This window comes from Aphis gossypii, chromosome X (genome assembly GCF_020184175.1).
Source record: "Aphis gossypii isolate Hap1 chromosome X, ASM2018417v2, whole genome shotgun sequence".
Taxonomy (NCBI): Eukaryota; Metazoa; Arthropoda; class Insecta; order Hemiptera; family Aphididae; genus Aphis; species Aphis gossypii.
In genome coordinates, this window is record NC_065533.1 from 48,143,968 (window position 1) to 48,160,135 (window position 16,168).

General features: G+C 27.9%; 1 protein-coding gene across 2 annotated transcripts in view; it reads right to left on the reverse strand.

Annotated features, from left to right (window-relative positions):
- The window catches only part of LOC114125022 (myosin-VIIa), a 110,750-nt gene extending 95,384 nt beyond the window's left edge, over positions 1-15,366 (reverse strand). For both annotated transcript variants that reach the window (XM_050205151.1, XM_027988498.2), the window contains exon 1: positions 14,815-15,366. In XM_050205151.1, the coding sequence (XP_050061108.1) occupies positions 14,815-14,887 (73 nt within the window). In that variant the 5' untranslated portion in view covers positions 14,888-15,366. The remainder of the gene's footprint in view (positions 1-14,814) is intronic.
- Positions 15,367-16,168: the final 802 nt, after the last annotated feature.

Below are 16,168 nucleotides of genomic sequence, written 5' to 3' on the forward strand. Positions count from 1 at the left end.
CACTAAAAATATATTGATATAGGTACATTATATTATATATTATGTCATTAAAATACACGTACCTAATTAAAATTACATTATTCTAAAGCGCTAATTACCATATATTTTCTATTCAATGTAAACAACAAGTTTTACAATTATTGTATTACCACTCACTCTATAATAAGTAATACAACCTGCTATCTACTGTATATGTCAGAATTGCTATTAAATTCCATACGGTTACAATATTTTAAAAAATTTTAAAATATTAATAACATTAAAATCATTGCAGTGAGGAAAGCGATGAAAAACTGTTAAAAATAACTATGAAAAGTATTTCAAATAGTATTTAAATACATAAATACTTGAATTAAAACAGAAAAAGTATTTTCATATACTTTCCAAAGAATATTTCAAATTCAAATACAAATACGAGTATAAATACATACAGCTAAAAATATGTCGAATACTTTTAAATATTTACCTACTTATGTATAATAGTTCTCAGAATTATTTAAAATTGAAATTTGTCAAGATAAATTTTAAATTTTAGAGGAGCGATAAATGTATTGATTTTACAATGATGTGTGTACGTGTGTGTGTGTTTTGTTTTTGGTGTGTATACACTATACACGAAAATAGTAAAAAAAAAAATGGTTCGATTTTGATTTTTTAGCAAAACTCGAGAATCTTAGAAACTTGAAATTTTCTACAAATTGCTATATAATCATTTTCTACGTGATGAAATTTCCCTTATAAATTGTTCTTATATCTATATAAAATTATTAGAAATACAAAGGCAATTATTTATTTTATTTTTAATGCATTTGAATTTTAAATTTTTACTAAATTTGTTTAAATCACAAAAATTATAAACTACAAGTAATTTTTAGTAAACAATTTATAAAACCTTTAATTTTTATAACTAAAATTTGAATTTTAATGTAATACTCCTTATAAATATTTCATACTAGACCTAAAAAATCTAAAAATATACAAACACTATTATTTTTTTATAAACATTTTAAATTGAGATTATTGAAGCATTATTTCGACAAGTTATGGTGTACAGACGCAAAAAAAAAACATATCATTGTAGAATCAATACATTCATCATTCCGTTTAGAATCTAAAAGTAGATCGGTTTCACTGTACAATGTTTCAAATCTATGATCATAAATCATAATAATAGTTTATAATAATATCACGATTTATGACATCATACTCGATATCCAAATCTATTTATTTTTTATAAATATATGTTAAGATTAGCTGGTAAAGTTAGAGATGATGAATAACTGATAGCATTTCTTGGGCAATGTTAACACATAATTATACCTACTAAGGTGAACAATATATGAATTCAAAAGTGCGCAAACTTTGTGTGAACATTTTTGAAAATTAAATTGATAACTATTTTTTAAAAAAAGTCGTTAATTATTATTACAGTTTAATACTTATGAATTCACGACTCACTGATTCTACAGTACTGAGCAAAGCGGTTTTTTAAATTATTAAAACAATTCTCTATAGATTTATTAATATGAAAATATATTTCTCCAAAAAAAATTAGAACATTTAAAAAGAATATACAGTAATAATAGGCTTACCCTCCCCTCAAACATTTCTGCAGACACCTTTGAGAACAATACATGTGTTATTTTATGTGCTTATGTGTGTTCCATGGAATCTTTAAATGAAACTAATCTAAACCCGGGTTTAGATTCTACAAACGCATAATAATTGCAATTATAATAAAATAAATTATACTTTAATTATACGTTTACACCACACAAACGAACAAACGAACATTTTAATTATTATAATTAAAATAATAGTGTTTTTCTGCTATTTCGGTATTTGCATTTAATTTTTTATCGATATCATGAACTGAAGAAATAACGAGACACAAACGAACCAAGATAATGAAATTCTTGAAGTAATGAAGTTGTTTGACAACATTTACTTTCAATGGTTTCTGTATAATATAAGTACCTACATTATTAAATACGCTATGATCTTTTTTTCAACTCACTCATTTAATAATGTCAACTTAATTTCTACAATTGGTTTGGTACCTAACACTTTTTATAGTGAGATTTTTATAATTTTAATTTATAATTATACTTGCACTTGATAGTTTTTGATAACTTTCGTAAATTTAGAATATATAGGTACAGATAAAATCAATATAATTGGTTACAAAAAATACTTTTATAAATATATTTTTAAAATTGTATTCTGGATGCAAAAATATAATTTTAATTTAAAATGTACAGCTAAGTAAGCACATTAAGTATAATAGATAGTAGGTATCCTATATATTATACTCATAGGTACGTCTTTATATATTGCAATGGCCAATGATATATGCGTACCTATATAAACAAATCTATGAAACTATTTTGTAGATTCTGACCACGAGGCAGGTACACAACTTTACCGATGCGTTTTGGAACTATTGCATCTTAAAATGTATTCTTTTTTAAAGTGTGACACAATCGATAGAAAGAAAATGTTATACCTGTCCTTTATATATTAATAAAAAACTCGAATTTATTTCAATTGTATGCTTTTTGTGGTTTAATAAATTAATTTATTACTATAGGTAAATATCATTACACCTAACGAATAAAATATCATACGATTTTAGTAGGTACGTATTTTTGCATACTTAAATTAAACGCATGCATCCATTTTAAGTGCACATTTTTAATGGTTCTTACATATTTTTCAATAATAATTTAAATTAAAAACTTCTTAAATTATAAAAATAAAAAAATTGATAAGATTTAGTTGAATTTATTTTACAACACTACTGCATTGTGTAGTTAAATTTAATATAAATTTGAAAAATAGAGAAACAGAATCATACCAGTATTTACTATTTAAAATTAACTGTAATTTTTATTGTGTAACATGCAAAACCAAAAATAAAATGTGCATATTTGTTATGCTTGTTAAGTGTATGCGTATTTAGTACATGTTTAGAGTATTAAAATTTCATCCATATCAATATTTTTACTTTTCTTTTAAACTGTTATCCTAAATGTATTAAATCATTAAATAATTCTACACTAATCATTAAAATACATTGAAGTTTTTAGTAAGTATACCTACTTATATCTACTCATATTATAAACCTAACATAATATACAACAACGATATTTCCCATAAGCTTCATTACCTTAGGTTTGTGTAAACAACCACTATAATATATCAGTATATACCTATGTCCTTTATATAAATATAAATATTAAATTAAAAAGTATTAATTCATATAATATCTCTATACATATTACAGCCCTCTAAAGTCTTCACATGGAACTAAACGCTATATAATTGAATCGTTCCGACAACGTGGTAATATCATATAATGATGATTTATATTATTACATTATTATAAACAGGTAAAAACTAGTACACGGTGATACCTGATGTAATAATAATTATTATAGTATTAATAATATGTGAACGGCTACCAAATATATCGTTCGTTATATTCCGACGACAGAATGAACGTCACGACTCTCGACGAAGCGGCGGTGACGTACGCCGCCGCCCGCACGTTAACGTCATAGGAATGTGCTCACACACGCGCGTGCGCTCGTTCGGGCGCTCTTGAAGATACAGAAAATATTTCTGCTCATCGCACACCCTCTTCTCATCGAGTGTGTACAATGTACAAAATATAATATACATTTATACAGACTAATGGTCTGTTATGTCTTAAATTCCAAATAATATAACGCATTTAGGCCCCTTAAAAATAATATTTTCAGTCTCGTTCTCACCGCCCTTAAAAATATTTTAATCGAAATTCGAACGAGTGGTTTCTAAGTTATTAAACTACAATATTATATATTAAGGATAAAACTTATGATAAAACATTAAAAGATAGATAGAGCCAAAAAACATTATTTAAGTAATAGATACTTGACTAAATATCATATATAGGTTTTATTTTATGTTACATACTTACATGTACATATTTACATTTAAAATCTCTAATTTAGCTACATGGAAATAATTGCCCAAGAAATTACAGTTAAAATAGAAATACTTATTTGAAAAAAAATAAGTTTGCATCTTCGTAAAAAATCTAAATATTAAAAAAATTTAGTCAAGGATTTAAAAAAATCAAAATATAAATGAAGAATATTGAAGAATACTCTGTCTTATGTAAAAATGAAATACCATACTTATATAACTTTTAGTATTTACTATTTTTAATTATTAATGAGTTTAATGAGTTAACAGGGGGATGATGGTGACGGCGATGGACAAGAGAAAACAAAAATAAACTCGTAATAGATAGGTATACACACTTATTGAGTTCAATCTATGGTAACTTCAATAATGTGGGTTTAAAAAAAGAAATTACTTAACTTTGTCCTTTTATTACAAATATAGTTTGCCACCCGTCTACATATATACGAAAGGGAGTATAATATGCGGTATAATATATTAAACGTGCAAGTAGTGCAGTCGGGTTCTACGATATGTGGTTTAATTTTAGACAACGAAAAATGTGGTGTAAATAAATCTCTTATACGATATATTAATTAGAGAGAGAGAGAGATAGATTAACCCTTTCTACTGCAGTAAGAATCTTCTGGAATACTATTTTAAAATATTTCATAAATTTCAAACCCATTAAGTTTATATGATTATGACCACCATCTGTAAGTCCTGTTTCTCGCGAAGACTACGATGATTGCATAATAGATATTCAACCAAGTTGAAGGTATCTAATTCATTTAAAATCAATCGTAAATCTTAAATCATATAACTGACAGGCCAAATTTAATATACGTGCGTTATTATCAACACTGCAGTTAAATAAACTATGATAAAATAGAATGTTTACGTTACTATGTGTTACAATAATTTTAAAAATAAAATACGAGCTACTAGAGAATGTAATTAGTATCACTGGTGTGTATACGTGATAAACTCGTATATTTTTTAAACGCCGAAGTGTAAATTTATGACACTATTTCTATACAGCAAGCTTACTTCATATGAAAATAATAGCACTCGAAAATGGTATACAGTGGAGGCTATATAGCGTGTAAAAGAACGAGTAGTAATAATAATAAAACTACAGTCACTGCAGGTAACGTCGTTGAGAGAGACTGTTTTTGCAAAGATGACACACGCATACATGTTTTGTTAATAATAAGTATATATAATATACGGTTCTACATCGAATACAATGGTATATTTATAAGGGAAGATGAATAGATCGCCTTTCCCTAGGAAGTCAAGTTTTTATATATTTAATACATTTATAATCATTTCTATAACAATTATTTTTTTTAATTAAACATTGAATAAAAAATTAATATAAAAAAAAATTCAAGAAACTGATAAATGGAGATCCTAGTGGGCTCTCGATTGAAGAGTTATAGTAAAAAGTTATTTTAAAACATTAACTCAAATTAATGATATCGTGTCTGTAAAATTATATTAAATGGTAATTACCTACCTATATTATATTTCGCTATATCGTTACTTTTTTAATAGTATTTATAGATCTATTTAAATCACTCAACCAGTGGCACATATTTAAAGCCAAGTGCCTCGAGAGGGACAATTAAAGCGTGAAAAAAATACGGTGTATACCTACACTGTATAGTATGTGATACACAATATCTAAAATATTCGATTAAGATAAACGCGGACTGCAGTATTAACTTGAGTTGTAAAAGAGTCCATAAATCGTAATCGAATTAATAATGAATTTATACCATATGCTGTATACAGTATTGTAAATTATAATAATAGGTACCTAAGTTTTTCCCCGGAGAATTGTCGAGTAGCATCACCACCATATTACTAGAGTTAAGATTTTTGTTAATATAATTTATTGTAATAAATTCTCCTGTCAGAAAATTAAATTTACTCGGTGTAAGATATATTTTAAGTTGAAAGTTTAAAATCAACCAAAATCCTAAAAAATATAAATTAAAAAGTGGTCATAATACAATTTTTGAGAAAGTCGATCTCAATTAAACTTTACGAATAATTCACACATGTTTCAGAATTCTTATCACTCCATAAAATAGATAAATTTAACTTTTAAAATACAACAAACCTCACTACCGATGATGCGTGTGCAGAGTTAAACAAAAACAGAATGTCATCGCTTACCATAATTACGCATTTCATTATGTGACCAAAAGTAATAAATAATAATATAAATTTTGACTTATTAACTCATTAGAAGATAAATATCATACTATTACTATATGAACATGATACACAATATCTTTAACGTTGTTTTTATTTAATGTGTTATTAATCATTGTACCAAAATAGTTATCCGGTGGTTATACTAAAATAAAGTGCTTTAACTTGAAACACTTTTTAATTACAAGTATTGGTACTACGATTTTTAATTTAAAATACACATAATACTTATTATTAAATCAAGTTTAATATTTACGTTATACCTCAAAAACTAAAATAAAGTTTGATAAAACTTTTAAAAAATACATTGACATTACTAAATTTATGTCATTATTCATAAATTATATATGACAAACTTATACTTGCAAATTATATAATTATATAATTAATAAATATACTTATGTAAGTATACAGACAAGAAATACTACCTTTTTAGTCAAATACTCAAAACAATTATTTCGGCGATTAATGAAAACTGTAGTTTTGCAAAAAAAATCAAACAAACATAGTATAAATACATTATTTAAATAACTATTCACGAGTTTCGGCATATCAACAAATGTGTATTGAAACTTTTATATGTATATAAAATAAAGGAAGTGTACGTCAATAGGGCTGAAACAATAACGAGTCATTTGTTTGAAATCATCGTGACAAAATGGTTGTTAAAAGTCAGATAATGGAATTAAATTTTAGAATTTTAAGATAAAAATCAAAAATTAAAAAAGCGTAGTCAAGTAAAATTGGTCACTATTGTTTAAGTTTTAAATTTGAATCCAATGATTATAGGTATCATTGCATAGAAAAAACGATTCTGAATGGAGATGATTTGTCAGCCTAGGCCCTATGGGATGTATTTTCCAGTGAGTGATAGAAAAGGTGGTTTGTTTTAATGATCTGAATACCCCAAAATATAAGTTCTTTTATAATTATTGTAAGCCAAACTATGGAAAATCTAGTATACATTCTCAACTCTTAGCTACTTATACAAATTTTTTTTAATTTTTCAACTCCAAAATTACTTGTAAATTTTCGCAATTCTGACATATATCGTAAACATTTGAACTTTGAATGCTTATAAAAAAAATTTGTGACCAACAATTTTTGATTTTTTTTTTAACCACAATAAAAACAATTTATAAGAAACGTTGTATTAAATTTTCAAGTTTTTTGGGTACCCAAAATTTTTATCGACACTTCAAAAAAAAAAAAAAATACTACATAGAAAAATCAAAAATTGCAGTTGTCTATAATAACTCAAAACAAGCCAAAATATTTTGAAAATTTAAGTGTATATAGATAACACTAATATAAACATTTCGTAAAAATGTCGAAAATTTTGTATGGATGTGGACAAGCATGACGATTTTCATCACAAAATAGCATTTAAAAATATTACCTAATCTAAACTAAGGTTTGGATTGTTTTATTATGAATGCAAAATTCTCTATCTCAATCACACAGAGTATATCGGTATAATATTATATCTTACCGCCTACCGGTGGTTTATTAACGACGATGATAAGAAATTCGCTTTTTCCATACATATCGTTACAATTTAGCATTAGCGTTCATTAATACAAAACGTTTGCCCTATACTTACTCGCGCACAAATGTACAAAAAAACGACGCCATTTGACGCATGTCGACTGCAGCAGATGTCACAGCGTCACTACCAAAATCCCAGTCTTTCACTGAACCGACCGACCGGTACGTTTTAAATAATATTGTATTATATTATATTATACGGTTGGTAGGTAATAGGTGTTATTATATACTATATTGTAAACCGTTTTGCCGTACCCGCACAAGCGCCACTGAACATATGATAATAATAATGTCCCCTAACAATATGTGTTATTTGGGCTCACTAAAACCTGCTTGCACACTGTTGTACCTACCTATAATACGACTACGGTGTGTACTCACGCGGACCAGGGCACGTACGAGACGACCCTGTACAGACGCTTACCACCTGTCCAACGCACGAGCTATCGTTTTTTCCCCTCTATAAACCTGTATTTTTTTTTTTCCACAAATTTAATGGGCTTCTTTTTTCTCGCTTAAATATCGCTGGATGTCAAAACATGCATAAAAAAGTGATCGCCGATCAAGCAATAACAATAATAATATATGATACAAGCGCGTTACGGCCGTTACGGGTGAACGAAGTCAATCACCAATATAAAATAATACACGTATAGTACATAATATAACAATTTAAATCATTTACGAATTATGAACTATTGAAAACCAACTACTAAATGTTGGTCATTATGTCAATTCATATTAAAATAACATAAAGTTCAGGTCTAGTAGGTACAATCGTAAAATATATGATAGGTTTTTATAAAAACTATTAAAAACGTTATAGAGGAAACAAATTCGAATACCTAAAACGCAGGTTATTATTATTAATACAATAATGCCGTGAATGAACGTCTTTGAAAATATGGTTTTATAAATGTATTCAAAACTATTAAACAAATAAGGTAAAATTATGGGGTTTTTTTTTTAATGAATTCGATTAAATATTATTATAAGGAAGATGTTATAAATAGATGATGACTATATTATTAAACATAATAAATATAATTTTACCTTCATTACATTTCCATAATAAAACCTACAATTAGATTAGAATTGAAAATGTATTGAAACTACAGTTCAAACAACATTATGAATGCCTAATTATTAAGTGACCTAACTTTTAACTTCTTAGGTATTCATTAATATAAATACGAGCATAAATATATAATAATGTAATATTATACATTACTATCGTTTTCTACAGAAAAATAATAAACTGTTGTTATTATTGTAAAAACTAATAATATTCTATTAAAGAAAATGTACTATATTTAAATAATTAAAATAACTAATACAATATCATCGAAAAATTAAGCTAATCAAGAAAAAATACTAAGAATTACTTGGTACAATTTGACTTATTTAAAATAAATTGAATCTTATATATTCATTCATAGAGTTTATCGTGGGTTTTATGATGTTTTTATATATATATACGATTTTAATAAGAGATGTGTTATTAAAAGTAATCCTGACACATTACTATTTCATTCCAAGTATATTGTACAAAATACTGAAATAACTTATTTAAAACTTATGAACTATGCAAATAAAAAATTATGTCAATTCAAAATTACAATCATTATTTTAAATTAAAACTTTGAAGTACTTCATTCAATAAAAATGTCTACGAGTATACATTATGCATATAATATGTAGAATTTATGTACTCTGCAATTCATTGTAGACACTAATGTTTTGTTAATATTTATATAAATTTATTAATAACATTACAAATTACAATTAAATTAACTATTTTAAAAAAAGAAAAAGAAAAATGGTTAACTCTCGGGTTATCTAATTGTATCTCTATAAATTAAAATGTATGTATTATAAAAATATTAATGGTTTTTAAAATTTTAAAAACGTTTTAGTAGTTTTAAATTTATTGCATTTAATCATACTTATTTTAAAAATGTAGTATTATATAAATTTTTATTCTATAGTATAAATCAAATTGATTATATGCTAAACTTTAGTCACAAGTCCTCATTACTTTACACTTCATTAAACTTGGATAAATTTAAGTTACTAATTAATAAGCTTCTAGGAAAAACGTTGTTCGTCGTTAAAAGCAATTTATTATACAAACAATATAATAATTATAAAAAATAATACCTTTTAATCATAATTTGGTTAACACAAGAATGATGAATTATGTAAAATATAAAATTATAGAGCAGCTATCTTTTTTATTTTAGTTGACCTCGTTTCAATACAATTTCAATAAGAAGATTAGTCACTTCCATTGACCATTGAATTCAAAACGTTACAGAATGATTCATAAGTCACAAAAACATAACCATTATTGATTAATATTTATGATGAAACTATCAAACATAACGAGTTATAACCAATTGTCAAATAGCAATACTACAGTTAATAAAGAATAATATATGAATATTGAATATGGATTAATGCTAATAATAATATGTTCTTATTAAACAACAACACAACAACACAACTCTTAGTTCCCATTACGAGACAGTCGAATTCCGAAATGTTACCTATTTCTGAATTTCAAATTTAGCACACTTTTTAATAAATAACCGCATTTGTGCAAACAATGGTAGATCGAAGTAAAAGTAAAACATAAATTACCACATTGTAGTTATCAATAGTCTAAACACTAAAACATAACTGTAACGTAATCCTATAATCCAAAAATGAATGCCCTATCTAGAGCTTATATCATATGTCATTTAAAGTAAACCCACTATTTAATAACTCAAACAACAGCTGTCCCTTGTCAATTTAAAAAAAAAATGAAAACACTACTATTTCTATTTTAATGAGTGCACTATATAGTTTACATATTAAAATGTCATACACTTTGAACATAAAAGCAATAAATCTTAAATTGTAAGTCTAATAATGTGGAGTGTGAAAGGTTTTAAAATATTATCATACAAGTAGTATACAAATTCAGGAGATTGCAAATTGGATATAAATATTTAATATTTTTCGTAAATAGTTGGTTGGTAATATTTAATATTTACCTACTTTAGGTATAAAAACAAGTAGATACCTATACAAGATTAAAAAATCGGTAGGTATTAAAATTAAAAAATGTTCAACAGTAACATTTTTGATAAATGGTTAAAAAATTATGTCTTAGTATCATGTTTTAGTCAGAATCATATTCCATACGCTATAAACATTATATTCAAAATTATTATAACAAAAAAATAAATTATAAAATTATTGTATTCACCGTGGTGGTTAATACGACACAAATAACCAAAATTTAAACCCTTTTACGAGCAGTTATTTGTTATATCTATACGTTTTTTTCTTTATTCCATATAAATTCTAAATTATTGACATTTTATAATTTACACACAAGTGTATTTCAAACAACATTAAAATAAAATAAACAAAATTATTAATAATTACCTATAATTTATACTAAAACGAAATTTTCTTAACTGAAATATTTAAAAATAATTTGAGATAACACGCATATTATTTAAATATTCATGCTGAAATAATCATACATCATTATTTTATATACCTACAAGGGCCACACGGCTATACTACAACTTGCAAGATGTTTACACTACAGTATTTAAACATCCAATTTTAAACCATCCAACATTATTCTCTAAAATTGGATATTAAAAATACAAATCGAGAGTAAGTATAAAATGTATGGATTTTAAACCATAAATTAACTTAATAATTTCTAATGCAATTTTATTTAATAAATTATTATTATATTTTTTTATATTCTAATTCAATTATAGTACAAATTATAAAAAAAGCTAAATATGCAAGTACACTTAAACTGTTTTAGTACACAATATAATTTAATAACTAATAATTATTAATACTATAAAGTTGATAAATGTATATAATAGTACTTAACACAATTATCATGATAAATCGTCCAATTATTTTAATTAGGTGTAAATTGATAGTACCTACGCTTAACGATAAAACAATTAAATCAATATTTTAACCTTCACCAATTATTTAATCCTATGTATATAATTCCAACATTATTATTAGTATTATCAAATAAATAAAATGTATCATCAAGTGTCTAATTGATATTTATAATGTTTTTATTAAAACTAGCCTCAGCATCTGAGCGACTGGCTTAAATATTATTATAATGTTCAGTACTACTTGTGAATTTTTATAGTATGTATTTATTTTTATTTTATATTTAATCAGCTGATTTAAAATCTTAAAATAATAATAATTAATAAAAAAATAAGGTTAGTGCAATGGTATATAAAAATCACAAGTTATTTTCTTATATAATTAAGCTCGTAATTAAGTATTATAAATTATATAGACAATCATTTATGACGATTTCCGGCTTTATTCGGGTACTCAAAATGTTCAAGAAATGTTTCAAAATTCGATACACAGGTGTTTAAGGAGGTAAAATTATTGTTTTGGTTCACTCTCCCAGAAAAAAAACGATTACTACAATAACACCAACATGGCAACATGTGACACGATGAGCCGTTGTAAGAGAAAAATTTATGGATAAAATTAATTAGAAATCATTGATGTGCAATGATTTCCGACTATTCAACGGAAGTCCTTCAATATATTATAGACAGTAGTAGGTACGTCATATATATATTGAATAATAATTTTACGCAGGTAATTCAAATTATTTAAACTTACGAGAATTCAGATATTATATTTCCCAAAGGCTATATTACCTCCTTAGAAAACTAATTATAAACTTATTGTTTTCTTATAATTGATGAATTTTTACGTAAACCCTTCTTTAATATTAAATTTTTTAAATATAAATTTGTTGGAATTATTCTAAATTTATTTATGAGTTAGAACTAAGTTATGGCTATTTAGATATAATATTATTTATGTTATTAATAAAACGTGTATATTATACGATCGGTTAAAAAAATCCTATTTGTACCTACTTATATACTTTTTTTTATTTCGGTAACTAGCAGGTGCTTATACAGCTTACCCTCTATACAGCCTTAAAAATGAGTAGGTATATAGTTATAACTGTAGTCTCTACCCCTATCAAGTAGTCGGTTAGAGAAACAAATTTGTTTATAACGTTCAACCTTACACTTGAATAAGTTTTACTAGTTAAATTTTTTTAAAATAAAAGCCACATAAGAAAATAATTCAGTGAACTTAATCAAAAATTAAAATTAACAAATAAAAGGTACCAACATTTATAACATAAGAAAATATAATTAATGAAAAAGTAATAAGTTGGTTTTAAAAATATTTTTAACTAGATAAATCTAAAAAATATACCTATTAACAAAAAGCTAGATCTAATGCATAATAATGTCAGTCTTAATTTTAAGTATATCTTCTTAATAAGTAGATACCTATATATTTTAGTATAAGCTTATCGTATGGAGAGAAGTAGAGGTCCGATTTATGTCCAAGATCGAAGTCACCAGTATTACCTATTAATAAATAATCTTAAACCAGGCTCACAGCAAATAACTATTATATAGTAAGTACCTAATGCGTAAAATGTCTGACTAATACATAATAATATAATATTACTCAAAATCTACTTACGAATTATGATAATATATATAATATGCAGACCTATGTCCTATGTATCTACTATAAAAACATATTTTTTACTTATTTATCATACTGAGTGATTATACATTTATACCTAATCGCAGTGTTATTAATTTTACCGAAAAATGTATTTCCGAATGAATATATTATATTATTAGATCTAGATGAGTAATGATAATTCTATATTCCTATTTATTTTGTTCTTGAATATCGACGTATTATAGCACTATTATACTGCTTTGAATGTATAAATTTGACATGTATAATGTTTGAATAAAATCATGAATAGTCTTGAAAAAGATGACAAGAATATTTCAATTTTTATGAAATGCTTGAAACGTTTCTCGAGTGCAAAATTGATAATATAAAAATAAATATTCATAAAATGTGTTTTTCTTTAAACAGTAGGTACCTACCTATATAACAATTGTATTACCTATTCTGATATAACAAATATTACATTTGAGTGGAATTAGATTAGTTTATGAGGAAGCTGCAATTAATTTTAGTATTAATAATACCTACATATTTTTGTGAATACATATTATAATTTTAAGCTAAATGCCTGTATGTTTCATATTAATATTCATAATAATTATTATAGTTTTATTATGATTTATAACATAATTATAATGATAATTAGAAAGCAACTTATAAAATTATAAAATTATATTATATCAATGAATTAAATTGTAAAATTCAACAACTTTACAAGCACTTTTGAAAAATATAGGTACAGTAATTTTATAAAAATATGAACTATATACCTACCCAAGTGCTTCATTTACAATTAAGCGTAAGATAATGTCAAACCAGGCAATACTAAAAAAATAACGATACCTCATTTATGAGGAACTATATGTATAAATAATAGCATTCCTGTGGGTGTAAATACTAAGCTAACTAAAAAAAGAGATATAGATAGTAAGCCAACATTGACAGATTAAAATAAACATTATACATATTGCAATGACATTTTATTTCCGTTTTGAGATGACAGCCCGTCACCGTCGTGCTATCGTTTAATAGTATATAATAATTTCTCGATTGCAAATAGCTTCCTCGTATACTATATCGTTACCTACTATTATTTTCTTATCAGAGGCGAAACCGAAAATAACGGTTTTCAACACGATGCTTTTTCAACGCATTTCAAAAATCGGGAAACAGAGTGCTAGACACGGGCGATAGGGTCCAGGAAACGGCCGACGAACGGTCAAAAAAGGCGTTAGCCGTCGGATTGAAAGGGCGGTGAAGTGCTGCGGCGGCGGCGAGGTGGTAGTCACCGGGACGCGGAGTACACGGCGGGCCGCAGCATTCACGCCCCAATAACGCGCCCTTATTCCAAACAGCGTCTAAACGTACGATAATATTTACAACGAAGCGGTTTATCTATACATATATTATTATAAACAAATATTGTAAAGCGTTACGAACGCGCAGTGCCTGAATACATGTACACTACATGTGTATACGTATGGTTTTAAAAATAAAATAACGTACCTGCATCTTGTAATCCGCCGGAGCACCTGCTGCCGGCACCGTCCGTCTTGTCTCTTCCGCCGGACGCCGACATGACGCGAGCAGCGAGCTTATCGCGCAATATTACGTGCGTACGATTCGATGTCAGCGTGCCCGTGCAGATCCGCGATAATATTACCTACGGTACGGCGTTCGTCGAGTCAGGTAGGTATCGCGTTCGCATGACTTTCCCGCGGCGCGCGAAACCGTCGAAAACCGCGAAAACACGTCGTATAGTCTCGCACGCACGACTGTCGACTGCGGCGGCGACGATACTGTTTACAACGATATATGTTTTAATAAATACCTACTGTGTTGTTATTGCGAATTCGCAATCACTACCGCGGTAGTGGTCGACTGCGACCACGAGGGTGGCAGTGTGCGCGCGGCGACCGGGGGAGTGTGCGAACCGTTGAAAATGCGCACACGCGACCGACGAGACGTTGTCCGTTGCGCCTACGTTCGACGACGATCCGTGTGCCGAGAAACGTTCGACCGGCCGTGCGCCGAGCATGTGTGCTACTGCCGAGTGGTGTCGCCGTCCGGCCGGTCGGTCGGTGGTGGCTGTGGCGCGGCGGTAACCGTATATACCGCGCGCGCGGTTCATGCGCCGCCGCCGCTTCTCCCCGCACCCGTCTTCACCCTACTACACGCCGCCGAAACATAACCGGTGATCGCGTCGCGGCGGCGGCGGCGGTCGTCGTCCCGTCGTCACCACGGCAACTGCGTCGTCGTCGTCGTCGTAGTCGCGAACGTCGCGGACCTTTTTTGTTCACCTCTCCGCCACAGCCGCCTTGGTATACCATTCGCAGCAACACGAGATTTTTACACTAACGCTTGAACAGTGCAAAAACCACCCGACGCCGTTGTTTCGGTGCAGTCGTAAAACGCTCGGCGCTATACAATTATACACACCATCACGCCGTCCGACGGCCGCCCTACGGGCACAAACCTAAGTGTGCAGTGCAACGGCATTTATCTATTAATCTACGGCCTAGTATACGGACGCCCGAAAAAACTTATTCCGAAACAACTGAAACTTTGACGGGGGGGGGGGGGGTGATTGGGTGCTGGGTGAAAAGAAATAAATTGCCGAGTCGGTACGTCGGTGTTTTACAAAAACCTGATAGAAAAATCGACCGTATAACTATTTAATAACTATCAACATCGTCTATATAGCAATAAAAGTATGCGAACAAATTAATTAAAGATAATAATTTTATATTGGTAACCTATTAATAAACTACTACACATCGTAAATAGTATTATATAATATGGTATACGTTAAAATACCTTTATAATATAATTTATTGTACCTATATAACTATTACCTACT